This window comes from Neophocaena asiaeorientalis, unplaced genomic scaffold, assembly GCF_003031525.2.
Source record: "Neophocaena asiaeorientalis asiaeorientalis breed wild unplaced genomic scaffold, Neophocaena_asiaeorientalis_V1.1 scaffold77, whole genome shotgun sequence".
Lineage (NCBI taxonomy): Eukaryota > Metazoa > Chordata > Mammalia > Artiodactyla > Phocoenidae > Neophocaena > Neophocaena asiaeorientalis.
The window spans coordinates 6,811,172-6,825,817 of NW_020174645.1; the positions used below are offsets into that span (position 1 = coordinate 6,811,172).

The 14,646-nt window shown below is 43.6% G+C and overlaps 1 protein-coding gene across 4 annotated transcripts in view; it reads right to left on the reverse strand.

The window, feature by feature from the left end:
- P2RX7 (purinergic receptor P2X 7) overlaps positions 1 to 14,646 on the reverse strand; it is a 51,976-nt gene that overhangs the window by 14,012 nt on the left and 23,318 nt on the right. For all 4 annotated transcript variants that reach the window (XM_024758515.1, XM_024758516.1, XM_024758517.1 and 1 more), the window contains 5 exons: positions 12,949 to 13,021; positions 11,831 to 11,927; positions 7,148 to 7,228; positions 6,391 to 6,520; positions 2,713 to 2,849 (listed from right to left, as the gene is read on the reverse strand). In XM_024758515.1, the coding sequence (XP_024614283.1) occupies positions 2,713 to 2,849; positions 6,391 to 6,520; positions 7,148 to 7,228; positions 11,831 to 11,927; positions 12,949 to 13,021 (518 nt within the window). The remainder of the gene's footprint in view (positions 1 to 2,712; positions 2,850 to 6,390; positions 6,521 to 7,147; positions 7,229 to 11,830; positions 11,928 to 12,948; positions 13,022 to 14,646) is intronic.

Below are 14,646 nucleotides of genomic sequence, written 5' to 3' on the forward strand. Positions count from 1 at the left end.
AAAGTAGGAGAATTCCAGTTGTCCCTCCTCCTTGCCAACCTTTGGAATTTCCAGTGTTTTTAATTTTCATCATTCTGGTGGGCATGTCATTATATTTCATTGTGGTTTAAATTTGCATTTCCCTGGTGACTAATGATGTTGACTTGGAGTTTTTTAATTATATTTTTGTCTTATATGTATAGTCATGTCCTATAAGGATATATGCTAAGCAGTAACTTGTCTATTTTGTTTACCAATGTATACCCATTGGGGCAACAAATATTTTTTTCTTCCATATATATTTAATGAATGAAGAATGCCAGTATCAACATCCTACCAGCTTCTTAAGCAAATTGTATAACTGAGGGATATACTCAGCAACTCTCTCTGAAAAGGAAACAGCAAAAGCCTGCTTTGTGTCTGGAACCAGAGCACAAAATGACCAGCCATAATTACAGTCACAGAACCCCTGCCTGGCTCCCACAGGAAATGAAAGGTCATGGAGACTGTGTTATAAGCCTCAAACTGAGAGGCCAAATTACTGCTGGCCCCGTGTTGTAGGGACAGGCTGAAAATATTATCCAGACGTAGGAGGTAACATGGAAACTAAGTTAGGGGCACAAGATCACCAATGGGAAAAAGTCAGGAGCAGAGGACTGAACTGTGCAGAGCATCAAAACAAGAATAGATCAGCACAAAACCAGCACTAGCCAGCTCAAGAGTGAAAATGAACCAGAATTCTAGTGAATTCATAGGGTTGAAGTCCAGAAGCTAGAAGCATAGGCGATGTACTACAAAGAACCTTAAAAATTAGACAAAACTGCAGTGAGGAAGCAATGTTACCCAAGGTATCAGGAGTCTTTAAGATGTTCTTACTGGGCTTCCCTGGTGGCACGGTGGTTAAGAATCCGCCTGCCAATGTAGGGGACATGGTTCGAGCCCTGGTCTGGGAAGATCCCACATGCCGCGGAGCAACTAAACCCGTGTGCCACAGCTACCGAGCCTGCGCTCTAGAGCCCGCGAGCCACAACTCCTAAAGCCCACGTGCCTAGAGCCCATGCTCTGCAACAAGAGAAGCCACAACAATGAAAAGTCCGTGCACCACAACGAAGACCCAACGCAACCAAAAATAAATAAATTTATTTTTTAAAAATGTTCTCACCAAAAGGATTTCTAATCAAGATGGCAGGCTGCCTCACCACCTCTACTACCACCTCCCACCCCACTGCACTTACACAAAGAAGTGCAAGATAAAGTATTTTTTAAAGTCATATCAATATATTATTGAGCTCAAAACAAGGAAGGGCAGGTGCTAGAGATGAGTGGTAAGTGGGGACTAAAGCCACGTGAACCCTAGGAGTACCAGATCAGATTTGTATCTGAGCAGCTAGAGTCTTAACATACTTCTTGGGAAAGGAGCTGAGGCTGCAGATGCCCTACTTAGCAAGGAAGCAGGGATGGGATACTTCTAGTGGAGTGAAGACACCCAGCACCAAGAAATTAAACTAAAAACTGGTTTGTAATTGATAGATGCCATACAGTCCTGGCAGGAACAACTACAAAATTAAATTATCACCCCAGAAGAATGTCTCCATATCCCATGGCACACGCAAAACTTTGCACAAGATCATTTCTGCCGAAGTCCACCAACAAATATTCCAAAGCCCCACAAAGAGAAATCCCATCCACGTTGCTACAGTTCAGTGTGAAAGGGGTTATTCAGTAGATTGGACAAAAGGAGTAGGATCCATAAGCTAAGAATGGATCTCACTGAAACAGTAATAGGTGGCTTTGAAAAAGAACTGAATATAAATCCGAGAAATGAAAAATATAGCCACAGAGTATTTTTAAAACCTGAAAGCATATGGTAAAATGCTCATAACCTTTGATCCAATAATTCTGCTTCTAGAAACTTATCCTAAGGAAATAATCTGGGATTCAAACAAAGATATATGTACAGAGATATACACTACAGAGTTATTTATAAAGAAAAATCAGAAATACCGCAACTATCCAATAATGGCGGAATGGTGAGAAAATTATGAGATGGAAGGGAAAGGGTGTGTTTTAAGGTCTTAGTGATCTAGGTTAGGATTATGGAGCTTCATACTGTTAGCTGTGGGTCTAGGGGAGATCATTTCACCTTTCTCAGCTTTCCCCAGGACACTAATATCTACCTTCCAGGGTGGTTGTGAGGTTTAGTGATGGTGATATAAATGCCTGGTATATAGAATACCCTCCCTAAGTTGTAGCTAACGTTATCATTACACTCACAATGGAATACGATGATAATTAATGTGATGGTCACAAAGAATTTTGAGTGACCTGGCATATGAAACCCCCCCCCCCAGAATACCAAACTATATATGTGATATGATCTCATATAAGCCTCACAAAACAATTGGTTAGACGAAGGAACATTCACCAGAGGGTTATCTTCAATTATCTCAGGATAGAGGAATTATGGGTGATTTTTATCCTCTTCTCTATGCTTTTCTCTGTTTCCCAAGTTTTGTTTTTATCTTACAAAGAGTGTGCAATTCTTTAATAATTCATACAAAAATTCAGTCACTGCCTAGCTCTTAGAGGAAGTCTTTTACATTCCTCTTGTTGCCTTGGGAACCAAAACTAGTCTTGCTGGCTGCTGGGGATACAATTCAGCCAGGCCTGGAATGTCCCTGGGGATCCAAGGGTGGCCAGTCACTGGGCAAGTCTGACCTGGAGCACTGTTACCTGAAGTTGTAGCCAGGGTACAAGGATTCCTTGGCAGTCTTGTCGTCAAGGCGACGGAAACTGTATTTTGGACGGCAGTGATGGAACCATCTGTCCAGGTTGCAGTCCCAGTAGATCTCAATGCCCATGATTCCTCCCTGGGGAAGACAACGAGAGACAATCTCTAAGTCCCACTGGACATGGGTTATGCAGCCATCAGACATCTCCCTACACAGTGATCACCACTGAAGGAAAAGTTGGCTTTTGAGGGAAAAAAAAAATGCTGATTAAAAATTTCAGAGCCATAGGTGCAGCCCTATCTAACTCATACAACTAGTACTGTGGCAGCTACAAACGCATCTCCCTGCTCCTCCTCCCACCTGGAACACGCCGCCGTTAAATTTATTTTCCTAAAATATAACTTTCAACAAACCACTCCTGTAATCAGACACCTGTAATGTCCACCCCTCCATTAAAGTTTAAGCTGAAACTTGTTAGACTGGAATTCATCGTGCTCCATCACATCTTCTCTGCTTATCTCCCAATACACCCCTGGAGAAAGCTCTTATTCCGAAATCTCTATGCTTTTCCCTAAACACACTTTGCACTTTCATTTCTTTTTTTAAAAAACAGCTTTATTGAGATACAGATGCCCACATAACTTGTGCATTTAATAGTTTTTAGTATATTCACGTATATGTGCAACTGCCACCACAATCAATTTTACAACATTTTCATTACCTCCAAAAGAAAACATGTAAACTTTAGTTACCACCCCTCTCTCAAGCACTAAGCAACCACTAATCTACTTTTTGTCTCTATAGAGTTCCTTATTCTGAACTTTCATATGAATGAAATCATATAATATATGATCTTTTATGTCTGGCTTTTTTCACTTAGCATGATGCTTTTAAAGTTCATCCATGTTGTAGCATGTGTCGGTACTTCATTCCTTACTGTGGTGGAAGAATATTCCATTGATTGAGCATACTACATTTTGTTTATCCATTCATCCTTTGATGGACGCTTGGGTTGCTTCCACCTTTTGGCTATTATGAATAATGCTGCTGTGAACATTTATGTACAAGTTTTTGTGTGAACATATGTTGTCATTTTTCGTGGGTACATACTTAGGAGTGGAGTTGCTCGGTCTGCTTTGAATTTTTGAATCTTGGCCCTTGACTTTTCTCCCAATGAAATGTTTCTTCTACTCACCTCTCTAGCTAAATCCTCCTCATCCTTCAAGACCCAGCAAACATCCTTCCCCACCCACTCAGCCACCCCTATGCCCCTCAATTCATGGTGACCTTTCTCTTCTCTAAACTTCTAAAGAATCTGTTAATCTCTTACCTATACTTGGTACTTTTTTTTCTACAAACATGTTTTTGAGTACTGACTATCATATTTCACTGAATCTTAGACACCATTGCTTGTAAGACACATAGGGTTTTTTATTTTTTTCTTAATGTTCCTCTAAGAAAAAAATGCTGTCAATTAAACTGTGAGACTCCATCAACTGAAAGCACTTCCTGATTTTGAAACTATTAAAAGTGAAAAAAAGGTATGTCTTTGAATAAATGAAATCAGGCATTTCGAGACAGTATGCTAGATACTGAGGATACAGAAATGAGTAGCAAGGAGGCTCTGACTTGGAGAAAGGGGAAATAATACAGAATAATCACAACTGCCATTTTTTTGTCAGGCACTAAGCCAAGCACTCTACATATTACAGTGAATATCTAATGCCTTTGTCACTTGGCATCCAATTTGCCTTCTTCTGGGAAAACTACCTGGAATTTCCTTGGGGAAACACCTTTCCCAACTCTCAGTGGTTTGAATGGGGCTATGTCCTCTCCAAGCCCCAGGAGTGGGCACATGACTCAAACCTGGCCAATCAGGACAGTGCTCCCTTCTGGACCTTGTGATTGATTCAGGATAGATATGTGGCCCAAGGTAGACCAATCAGAGCTCTTCCTGAGACATTTTGCCAGAACCATAGGAAAAGAAGTCCTCTACTGGCTGGGACCACTAGCTATAGAGTGTGAAAGTCTAAAGCAGCATTGTCTAATAGGATTTTCTGCGATGATGGACATATTCTATATTCATGCTGTATAGTACAATAGCCAGTGGTTACTGAATGCTTGAAATGAGGCTGGTATGACCAAGGAAATAAAATTTTAATTTTATTTAATTTTAATTAAGTTTAAGTCACTTCATGTGACTTGTGGCTACCCTATTGGATAGCACAGTGCTAGAGCTTTGGTGGCTTTGCTTTGACATGTGGAGAATATGCCTGAGAATGACATCATCATTAAGGAAACAATCAAGAGATGAAAGGAGTCAGATTCCTGAAGACATCATTTGAGTTCCTGGAGGCAGCTATGCCTAAATCTATGATACTCTTCATTCAATCAACAAATATTTATTGAGTGTCCATTATGGGCTGAACATTACACAAAAATGAACCCCCCCCCCCCCAAAAAAAATCTAAATGTCCCTGCCATCATGGAACTTACATTCTAGTCAGGGAAAATAGACAACAGACAAATGGGTATGTAAAATATATAGTATGTCAGATAATGCTAGGTGCCAGGGATAAAAATAAACATGGAAAGGGCCATAGGGCATGCTGGGATAGAGGTGGGAATTGTCGCTTTAAATGTAGCGGTAAGGGAAAGTTTCACTGAGCTTATATTTGAGTAAATATTGGAAGTAGGTGTAGGAGGCAGCTAATGCTATGTCTGGGACAGACTGTTCCAGGCAGAGGGGAACAGCAAGAGAAAACTCCCAAGGGAGGAAGATGCCTTGGGTATACTAGAATGTTCATTTTTCCTGGTCTTTTTACACAAGTTAATATGGTTCCTTTTTTGCTTAATCCACTTGAGTTTGGTTTCTATTATTTGCCCCCAAATTACTTTTTGATTTAGTTTTTGCTTACATCATTTGAGTTGGATTTCTATAAATTGCAACCAGAAGAATCCTGACTAATCCAAGTGTGGTAGTCTGAGTAATGGTCCCCCAAATATTCCTAATCCTAGGTCCTAATCCCTGGACCTCTGAATATGTTACCTGAAATGGCAAAAGAGACTGCAGATGTGATTAAGTAAGGATCTTGAGATGAGGAAATTATCCTGGATTATCTGGGTGGACCCTCTGAAGACACACTGGTCTTTATAAGAAGGAGGCAGAGCAGGATTTGACACAGATTAAGAAATCAATGTGACCACTGAAGCAAGATGCTGTGCTCCCGGCTTCCAAGTGGGAAAAAGGGGCTGTGAGCCAAGAAATGGAAGGAGCGCAGTTCTAAAAGGTGGAAAAGCCAAGGAGACGGATTCTCCCCTAGAGCCTCCGGAGGGAGCATGTCTCTGCTGATATCTTGATTTTGGCCCAGTGAAACTCATTTTGGACTTCTGACCTCCAGTAGTATAAAAAAAAAATGTGTTGTTTTAAGCCACAAAATTTGTGGTAATTTGTTGTAGCAGGCACAGGAAACGAATACACTGAGTGTCTCTCATAGAGTTGTTGTGGGATTAGATAAGGTGATACAGGAAAAGTCCCTGTCACCATGCATGGATTTACAAAATGCTCAATAAATATGAGCATATTATTAAGACCCAGTGGTCCAGCCTCTTGGCCATTTGTCATCCTCCATCCCTTGACCCACCCCCCCACATCCCACTGTACAAAGACGTCACCAACCTGAATTGCCACATCTGAAAAATTATCTCCTGTTTCTTGGAAGATATCTCCTAGTCGGAAAATGGGACACTGTGGATTCTGAGTCTTGTGAAAGGTGCAAGTGACGTTTATGTCCGGCAAGATGTTTCTCCTGCACATAATAGAAAGCAAACAAACAAACATCTCTATTGAAAACTGGGATCCATCTCTTTCATAGGAGTGAACCAATGTGGTACCCGGGCATCATGAGGGCCTCCAATGATTCTGCCTCCTGGGATTTACACCCTTGTGTATTCCCCTCTCATATCGTACAGTGTTGGTCTCTGCGACCAATAGTATACGACAGAAGTGATAGTGTGTCTCTTCTGAGATTAGATTATAAAATACAGTGGCTTTCATCTTGGTTACTGTCTCACTTGCTTGCTCTTTGGCTTGGATCTCTTGCTCTGGGAAAGCTGGCCACCGTGTCCTAAGGACACCCAAGCAGTCTGAAGGAGAGGTCCACATGATGAAGTACTGAGCCCTCCTGCTGACTGTTGTGTGAGTGAGCTTGGAAGAGTATTCTCCAGCCCCAGTCCAGTCTGGAGATGAGAGCTTGACTGCAACCTGAGAGACCCTGAGCCAGAACAGCCCAGTGAAGTCATACCCAGATGTCATTCTGGGATGCACAGAAACTATGTGAGAAAATTAAAGTTTGTTGCTTTTAGTTTCTAAGTGTTGGGGTGATTTGTTACACAGCAGTAGATACCTAATATAGCCAGACATTCTGGGTGCTTACGTGGTGTAGTTGTGGCTGGGGAAGTCAATATTATTCTTGAGGAGCACAGTGAAGTTTTCAGCACTGCCCAAGAGCGCAGGCCTGAAAGAGAGAAATGAAAAATGGGGATCAGTGACTACAGGGACCAAAGGAGTCAGTGGGCCAATGGACCAGAGGCTCTGGTTTCTTGCTTGGGTCAATATGATGGATGAAGAGAAATGCAATCCACTGGGAAAAACCTTCCAAAATTCTCCAGCTTCTCCAGGAAGAATTTCTCCCTTCTTAAGACCCCTGTGGAAGGAATTCCCTGGTGGTCCAGTGGTTAGGACTCAGCACTTCCATTGTAGGGGGCACGGGTTCGATCCCTGGTCAGGGGACTAAGATCCCGCAAGCCACGTGGCATGGCCAAAAAAACCACAAAAAACAAAAGAGACCCCGTGGCATTTACTGTAATACTTCTCACTCTGATATAATTATATGTTTAGTTATGCACAGTGGTATGTTGGTAAACGTTTAATAACCAGCTCTCCAGGAAAACAAAAAGCCCTGATATTGTAGGAGTTACTGATTATTCTGGTATAAATGCTCCCACCCTAGCTGATTTCAAGCTACCAATAGAACATCAGTGAACTTGGAGTTGGGAAGGGATGAGCAGAAATGGCTCAGAGCTGGTACAAGCCAGCTCCAGCACACTCCTGTTTGTATCTTTCACAATAGGCTTTGTGATCTTGCAGGGCTGAGATAACTTTCTCATCCTGGCATCCTCAGCCTTTAGCACAGGGCCACACATATATAATTGACTCTATCATTCACACTCTAGAGGCTCTGAGTAGTGTAAAATTCTCCATGAGTGAGAGGAGCCCAAATTCTCGACTGCTGGAAGGTCCACCCACCATCCATGCATTCATTCATTCAACAAATATTTATTGTACTGGGCATGGGGCTGAGCACTAGGGATGTAGTGATGAACAAGACAGTCGAGGTTTTTGTCCTTGTGGGGTTGACAATCTGTTAAAGATGGAGAGAACTGGCTCCATAAAAAGATACCACTGTTGCCTGACATGCCTGAGTAGGTGGCAGATGTATATTGGGAGAAGCACAGGCTAAAGGTGGAGGGTATTTGGAAGGGGACATCAAGAATGATCTGCTTTGGGGGACTTCCCTAGTGGCATAGTGGTTAAGACTCCGTGCTCCCAATGCAGGGGGCCCTGGTTCGATCCCTGGTCAGGGAACTAGATCCCACATGCATGCCACAACTAAGGACCCCGCTCGCTGCAACTAAGACCCAGAGCAACCTAAATAAATAAATATTAAAAAGAAAAAGAAAAGGACTTCCCTGGTGGCACAGTGGTTAAGAATCTGCCTGCCAATGCAGGGGACATGAGTTTGATCCCTGGTCTGGGAAGATCCCACATGCCGCGGAGCAACTAAGCCCGTGCGCCACAACTACTGAGCCTGCGCTCTAGAGCCCGCGAGCCACAACTGCTGAAGCCCGTGTGCCTAGAGCCCGTGCTCCGCAACAAGAGAAGCCACCGCAATGAGAAGCCCGTGCACCACAATGAAGAGTGGCCCCCGTTCACCGCAACCAGAGAAAACCCACGTGCAGCAACGAAGACCCAATGCAGCCAAAAAAAAAAAAAGAATGATCTGCTTTTTATTCCAGGACTTCCAGAGCCCAACTTTGGCTCTATTGGAGATATAACTATAGAGAACACTGTAATTTTTGCCTGTCCAGCAACAATTCCCCCTTTGGCAGTAGCACCTCAATTTTCTCCCTTTGGGGAAGCCAGGTCTCTTCCACTCTCAGCCCACTCTCATCTCCTGTCCATCCCTACAGCTCCCAGGGTGGGCAAGTGATCCAGAGCTGGTTAAACAGTGTAATCCAATCCCTTGACTGCAGTGATCGGTTCATAGGTTGTCACATGCCTTAGGCCACTGAGAACATTACAGGATTTTTGTGGGAACTGTTGGGAAAGAAAAACTCATTTTCTCTAGGATTATTAGTAGCAAAGACAGTGTAAACCTGGAGTACCCCAAACCACAGTGTAAGGAAAGCCAGAATGGAAGAAAGAATAGTTAGGGGCTGGGGAGAAGAGGAAGGCGGAGGAAAAGAGAGAGAAAATCTTAAGACATCATTTGAAAGCCTCGATCAAGCCACGCCTGAAGCTAGTATTTCTGGACTTCTCATTTACATGAGTCAAAAACACAAGCCAAAAATTAACAGTCCTTTTTATCTGAAGCCCGTTAAAGTTGTTTTTTTTTTATACTTAAGCTTTTTTAAAAATTTATTTATTTTTGGCTGCATTGGGTCTTCGTTGCTGTGCGCGGGCTTTCTCTAGTTGCGACGAGCAGGGGCTACTCGTCATTAAGGTGCGCGGGCTTCCCACTGCGGTGACTTCTCTTGTTGAGGAGCAGAGGCTCTAGGCACGTGGGCTTCAGTAGCTGTGGCTCGTGGGCTTTAGAGCTCAGGCTCAGTAGTTGTGGCACATGGGCTTAGTTGCTCCACGGCATGTGGGTTCTTCCCGGACCAGGGCTCGAACCCATGTCCCCTGCATTGGCAGACGGATTCTTAACCACTGCGCCACCAGGGAAGCCCCCCAGTTAAAGTTATATTTGTCCCTTGCACACACAAAAAATCTGATTTACAACAGATGCCTGCTATATGCCAGACCCTTTGCCTTTAGAACATTCTAAACCCCACACTTCCTGGGCAATACTCTAAGAATCAAAGGACTACAGGATCCCCTTTATTCCTCTTTCATGACACTTATAATTTTCTATTATGAATTACAGCCCTCTGTACATGTGTCTTATCTCTTCTATCAGTTTGGCCAAAAAGTTTGTTCGGGTTTTTCTGTACAATGTTACGAAATACCCAAACGAAGTTTTTGGCCAACCCGATATTAGATTGCAAGAGTCTTGGGATCTGCTGCATATCTGGGTCTTCTTGAATTTTACAAAAAATTTAGCACTGCCTCCATTGTGTATGGTTACATGTAAAATAAATATCTAACACCTACTACATGGTAATGGATGTGTTGGACAAACAGTTAAATGAATCATCTTAGTAATCCATTCGTATAACATCTAAGAAACTAAAGTTCAGGGAGTTACTTGCCCAGGGTCATGTAAAATTGCAGCCCAGGGCCCAGAACATTAGAGATACACAGTATTTATCTGATGAATGAGTGGTGGCAGAGCCAGGACTGAAAACCACAGGCAATCGAGAAGCCTCTTGCCTTGAACTAGGGACTCCTTGAATGTAGGCTGATGTCCCACCCAGGTGCTGAACATTCATTCAGTGACAAAGAAACTTCCCTGACCTACAAATGAACCAGGGTTGTGCCATTAACGATTGAGGGCCGGACGGGCTGATACTGCCTAGTGCTTCGCATCCTGACCTAAGAAACTTTTGCCTGAACCTTCTAAAAAGTCCGTTTGGGGAAGTCTTCTCTTTGCCCCAGAGATACTGATAGTGTGGCCCTGAGTCACATTTGTCTTGAGCTGCACTGTCCAATATAGTCCAACATCTCTTAGGCATTTGTGGCATGTGTGACTATTTAAGCTAAAGTAAAGTAAAAATTCAGCTCAGTTGTGGTAACCACATTTCAGGTGCTTAATAGCCACATGTAGCTAGTGGCTACCATATTGGATGGTGCAGGTACAGAACCTTTCCATCATTGTGGAAAGTTCCATTGGACAGTGCTGGTCTAGAACCACCACATGTCTAGGGGCAGATCATCTGTGTGTGTGTTATTGGGCATTTACTGTGTGCCAAGCACAGGGCTCACTTTGCAATCACTGTACAAGTATTATCTCATTTAATTCTCACAACAGCCCAGTGAAGTAGGTGCAATTATTATCCTCATTTTATATTTTAATTTTTTGGCCCCGCCGAGCGGCACGTGGGATCTTAGTTCCCTAACCAGGGATTGAACCCATGCCCCCCTGTGTTGGAAGCTCGGAGTCTTAACCACTGGACCACCAGGGAAGTCCTATTACCCTCATTTTAAAGACAAGGAAACTGAAGCTCAAAGAGGTTAAGCCACTTGTTCAAGGTCACACAGCAAGGATGTGTTAAAGCCAGGATTTGAATCCTGCTCTCCTTATTCTCTGCTGAAATGCAGCCCTCCCAGTGGTTTCTGAGATTTAACATCAAGTTCTGCCCTCTGGGCCTGACCTTTTGTGTTAAAGAGAAGAGTCAATACAGGGGACCACCAAATCTGTATGTCACTATGAACATTTAACTTAAGAAAACTGCCCTCCCCTTCCATTCCTTTTCCTTCCTTTTCTTCTCCCTTCCCTTCCTCTTCCTTCCTTTTTCCTTTTTCCCCTCCCTCCCTCCCACCTTCTCTTCCTTAATCACTCAGTACAGACACTGGCAGTCCGAAAGGATCCTGCTGTAGCACTGGAGGAGGTACCTGGGGGTGCCCTGGAAGGTACTGGGACAGCCAAGGGACAGGGGCACCCAAGGGTGTTGAAGGTATTAGCTATTTACCAGTTGGTATGGAATGACTTCAGTATTTTAACAACTATCAGGGGCCTCCCAGAGACCACTAGTGTGCCTGGCACAGGAGCCACCAAGCCAGTAAGCCCTGGGACTTGGGGGGACGGTGCTGAGAAGGGAAGTTGGAACAGTGCCTGGCAGAACCTCATCTGCTCAAAGCTGAGGGCCACCGTGTCTGTCCCCTCCCTACAACTCACTCTGGGGCCTTTTCCACTGCCTCCACGGGACACCAGGCGGAGACTTCACAGGTCTTCTGCTTCCCTTTATACTCTATACACCTGCCGGTCTGGATTCCTGTGGGGGTCAAGGGGTCGTAGAAGCACATGTATGAAAGAACGAGGTGGGGGTGGGGGGGGAGGAAATGCCACTCAACTCAAGCAAGAGACTATGTTTTTCAACCCAAGCAGTTTCAGTTTCCATGAAACCCATCCAAACCACAAACTTACATAAGAAAAATCAAGCAAGCAACACATAGAACAGTAAGCTTTTCAAAAAAGGATCAAAAAGAACACAGAAAGACCGTGGATGCCGTTCGATTTTTTTGGTTTCTCTGCAAGAAAAGATGGCTGAGGGGGGAGCTGAACAGGGTATATTCTTTTGCCTTGTATAAATGGACTAGAACTTGGCTTCTAAACAGGCATCTGAGTCCCTCTAGGTGCATACAGCATGTACCAGGATGTACAGAGCCATGGAGTAAGCATGGCACATCTTCCTGGAGTATCAGTGTCATTAACAAATTTTTGAGGGGAAAGTTAAATAGTAAATAATATTAATGACCTCTCCACCAACTCAAATGCATATGGGATGGAATTGAATATTCATATGCTTTTTTGTGTACAGGTGTATTATAAACAATGATGGTTTTTACTTTTTCTTTTTTGTGGTAATTTTTTTATTATGTGCCTTAAGTTAAAACAAGAGCTTTGGAAATTCTGAAGGTTAATATTGTCCCCAGGTGCCCTGGGGGTACACATTCATCCTTTTCAACCTTTGGGGAAATTCAAGAGGAAACACTTAGAACACTCAGATGATGCTATGGGCCATTCAGTTTTTCTATCAATGAGCACCCTGAAGGGACTAATTCTGCGAGGTTTTCAGGAGCTGCTCTCACTGGGAGTTAGAGTCACATTCATAGTCAGCAGTTGGTCCTCTGGGTTCAGAGTCGAGGCATGGGGCAGGTACAGGCTTATCCATGGCCTGGGGAGGGTGGACGAAGGCAGCTGAGAGCCAGAGGCTAAAAATCTGGGCATCTCGAATGTCGCCAAGTTTCCAGACCATCCACCCACGGGGTCTCAGGAAAAGAAACAGAACATACCTTTGCTCTTTGGGCCCATCCGTCCCTTTTTACAACCCTGGTCAGAGGTACAGAGCGTCCTGCGGGTGGGGTACTGCAGAGAGAAGGACAAGGTAGTGGGGAATAAGCATCGTGTGTCCCTGCGATACAGAAGGGCAGATGTCTATGTCCACACAAGAGCTTGCACATAATGCCAAAAAAACGGGACAGCCCAAATATCCACCTGTAGATGAATGGACAAGTAAAATCCAGGACATTCATCCAGTGGAATGTTATCTGGCTGGCCACAAATAGGAATGAATGAAGTACTGGTACCTGCTACGATGTAGATGAAACTTGAAACATGATGGATGCTAAGTGAAAGAAGCCAGATACGAAAGACCACATATTGTATGATTCTGTGTATATGAAATGTTCAGAACAGGCAAATCCATGGACAAAAGCGTGATCAGTGGTCGCAGGGGCTGAGGGAAGCAAGAATGGGAGTGACTGCTAATGGGTATGAGGTTTCATTTTGGAATAATGAAAATGTTCTGGAAACTGATAGTGATAATGGCTGCACAGCTCAGTGAATATACTAAAAACCACTAAATGGTACACTTTAAAACGGTGAATTTTATGGTATGTGAATTATATTTCAATAAAAAATAAAAATTAATGAAATTCTAAGAAGCGTATGCCAGGGGCCACTTTCGGGGACAACCCTTGTGTTGGAGAGCAGGGGGCCTGGTTCAAGCAGCCCTGTGGCTCCAGAAACAAGTGAAGCAGACAGGCACAAAGTCTCAGCAGGAAATGTGGAAATAAAGGACTCCAGCCAGCACTCTCTCCTGGCCTAAGAAAATGAGGTCAATCAGCTTTCAATAAGAGCTGAGGACAGAATGAGGAAAAGAAAAATGAGATGACTTGGTTTATGCATACTCGGCTTCCCATTTTTCAGGGACCAGGTTTACGGGCCCATCTTGGGGAAACCAGAACCTCTGTGAAAATAGCCTCTTCTGTGCAATTTTACAGAGCTTCAGGGGAGTCCCCAGGCTTGGACCCAGGTACAACCAGGTTCGGCAATAGCTGCACCATTTTCTAGCTGAGTGGCCTCAGCCAAGGAACTTTGCCTCTCTGAGCCTCAGTTTCCTTCCCTGTAAAAGGGGAATGAACAGATTTGTCTTATATGGTTGTTGTGAAAATTAAATGAATTATGATGAGAAAGGGTTTAGCACATGGCTCTTGCTCAGTGAACGTTTCCTGTAGTTTTCAATCTCTTTCATGTTCTCTTTTCTTCCCAAGTTGCTTTCTTCCTGTTACCCAGCATGTCCTTGGTTTGCTGCCCTTGTGACCTCCAACTACACTATGAACCATTTGAATACAAGGCCTGGGTCATATCTTTGTAGTTTGAGTGCCTGACACGTAGTGGGTCTTGATGAATGTGGAATGAATGAACAAATGATCATTTACTGTGGCTCATGGGAAGCTATGTTGTTTTGATTATTGACTGGAAAGAAATCTCAGGAAAGAAGATAAACTGTCTCTATTTTACTCTCCAAAAGAAATTCCAAAATTAAAAGAAAATAAACACGTGGGACTTCCCTGGTGGCGCAGTGGATAGGACTCCACGCTCTCAGTGCAGGGGGCCCGGGTTTGATCCCTGGTCAAGGAACTAGATCCCACATGCATGCTGCAACTAAGAGTTCGCATGCCGCAACTAAGGAGCTGGTGAGCCGCAAC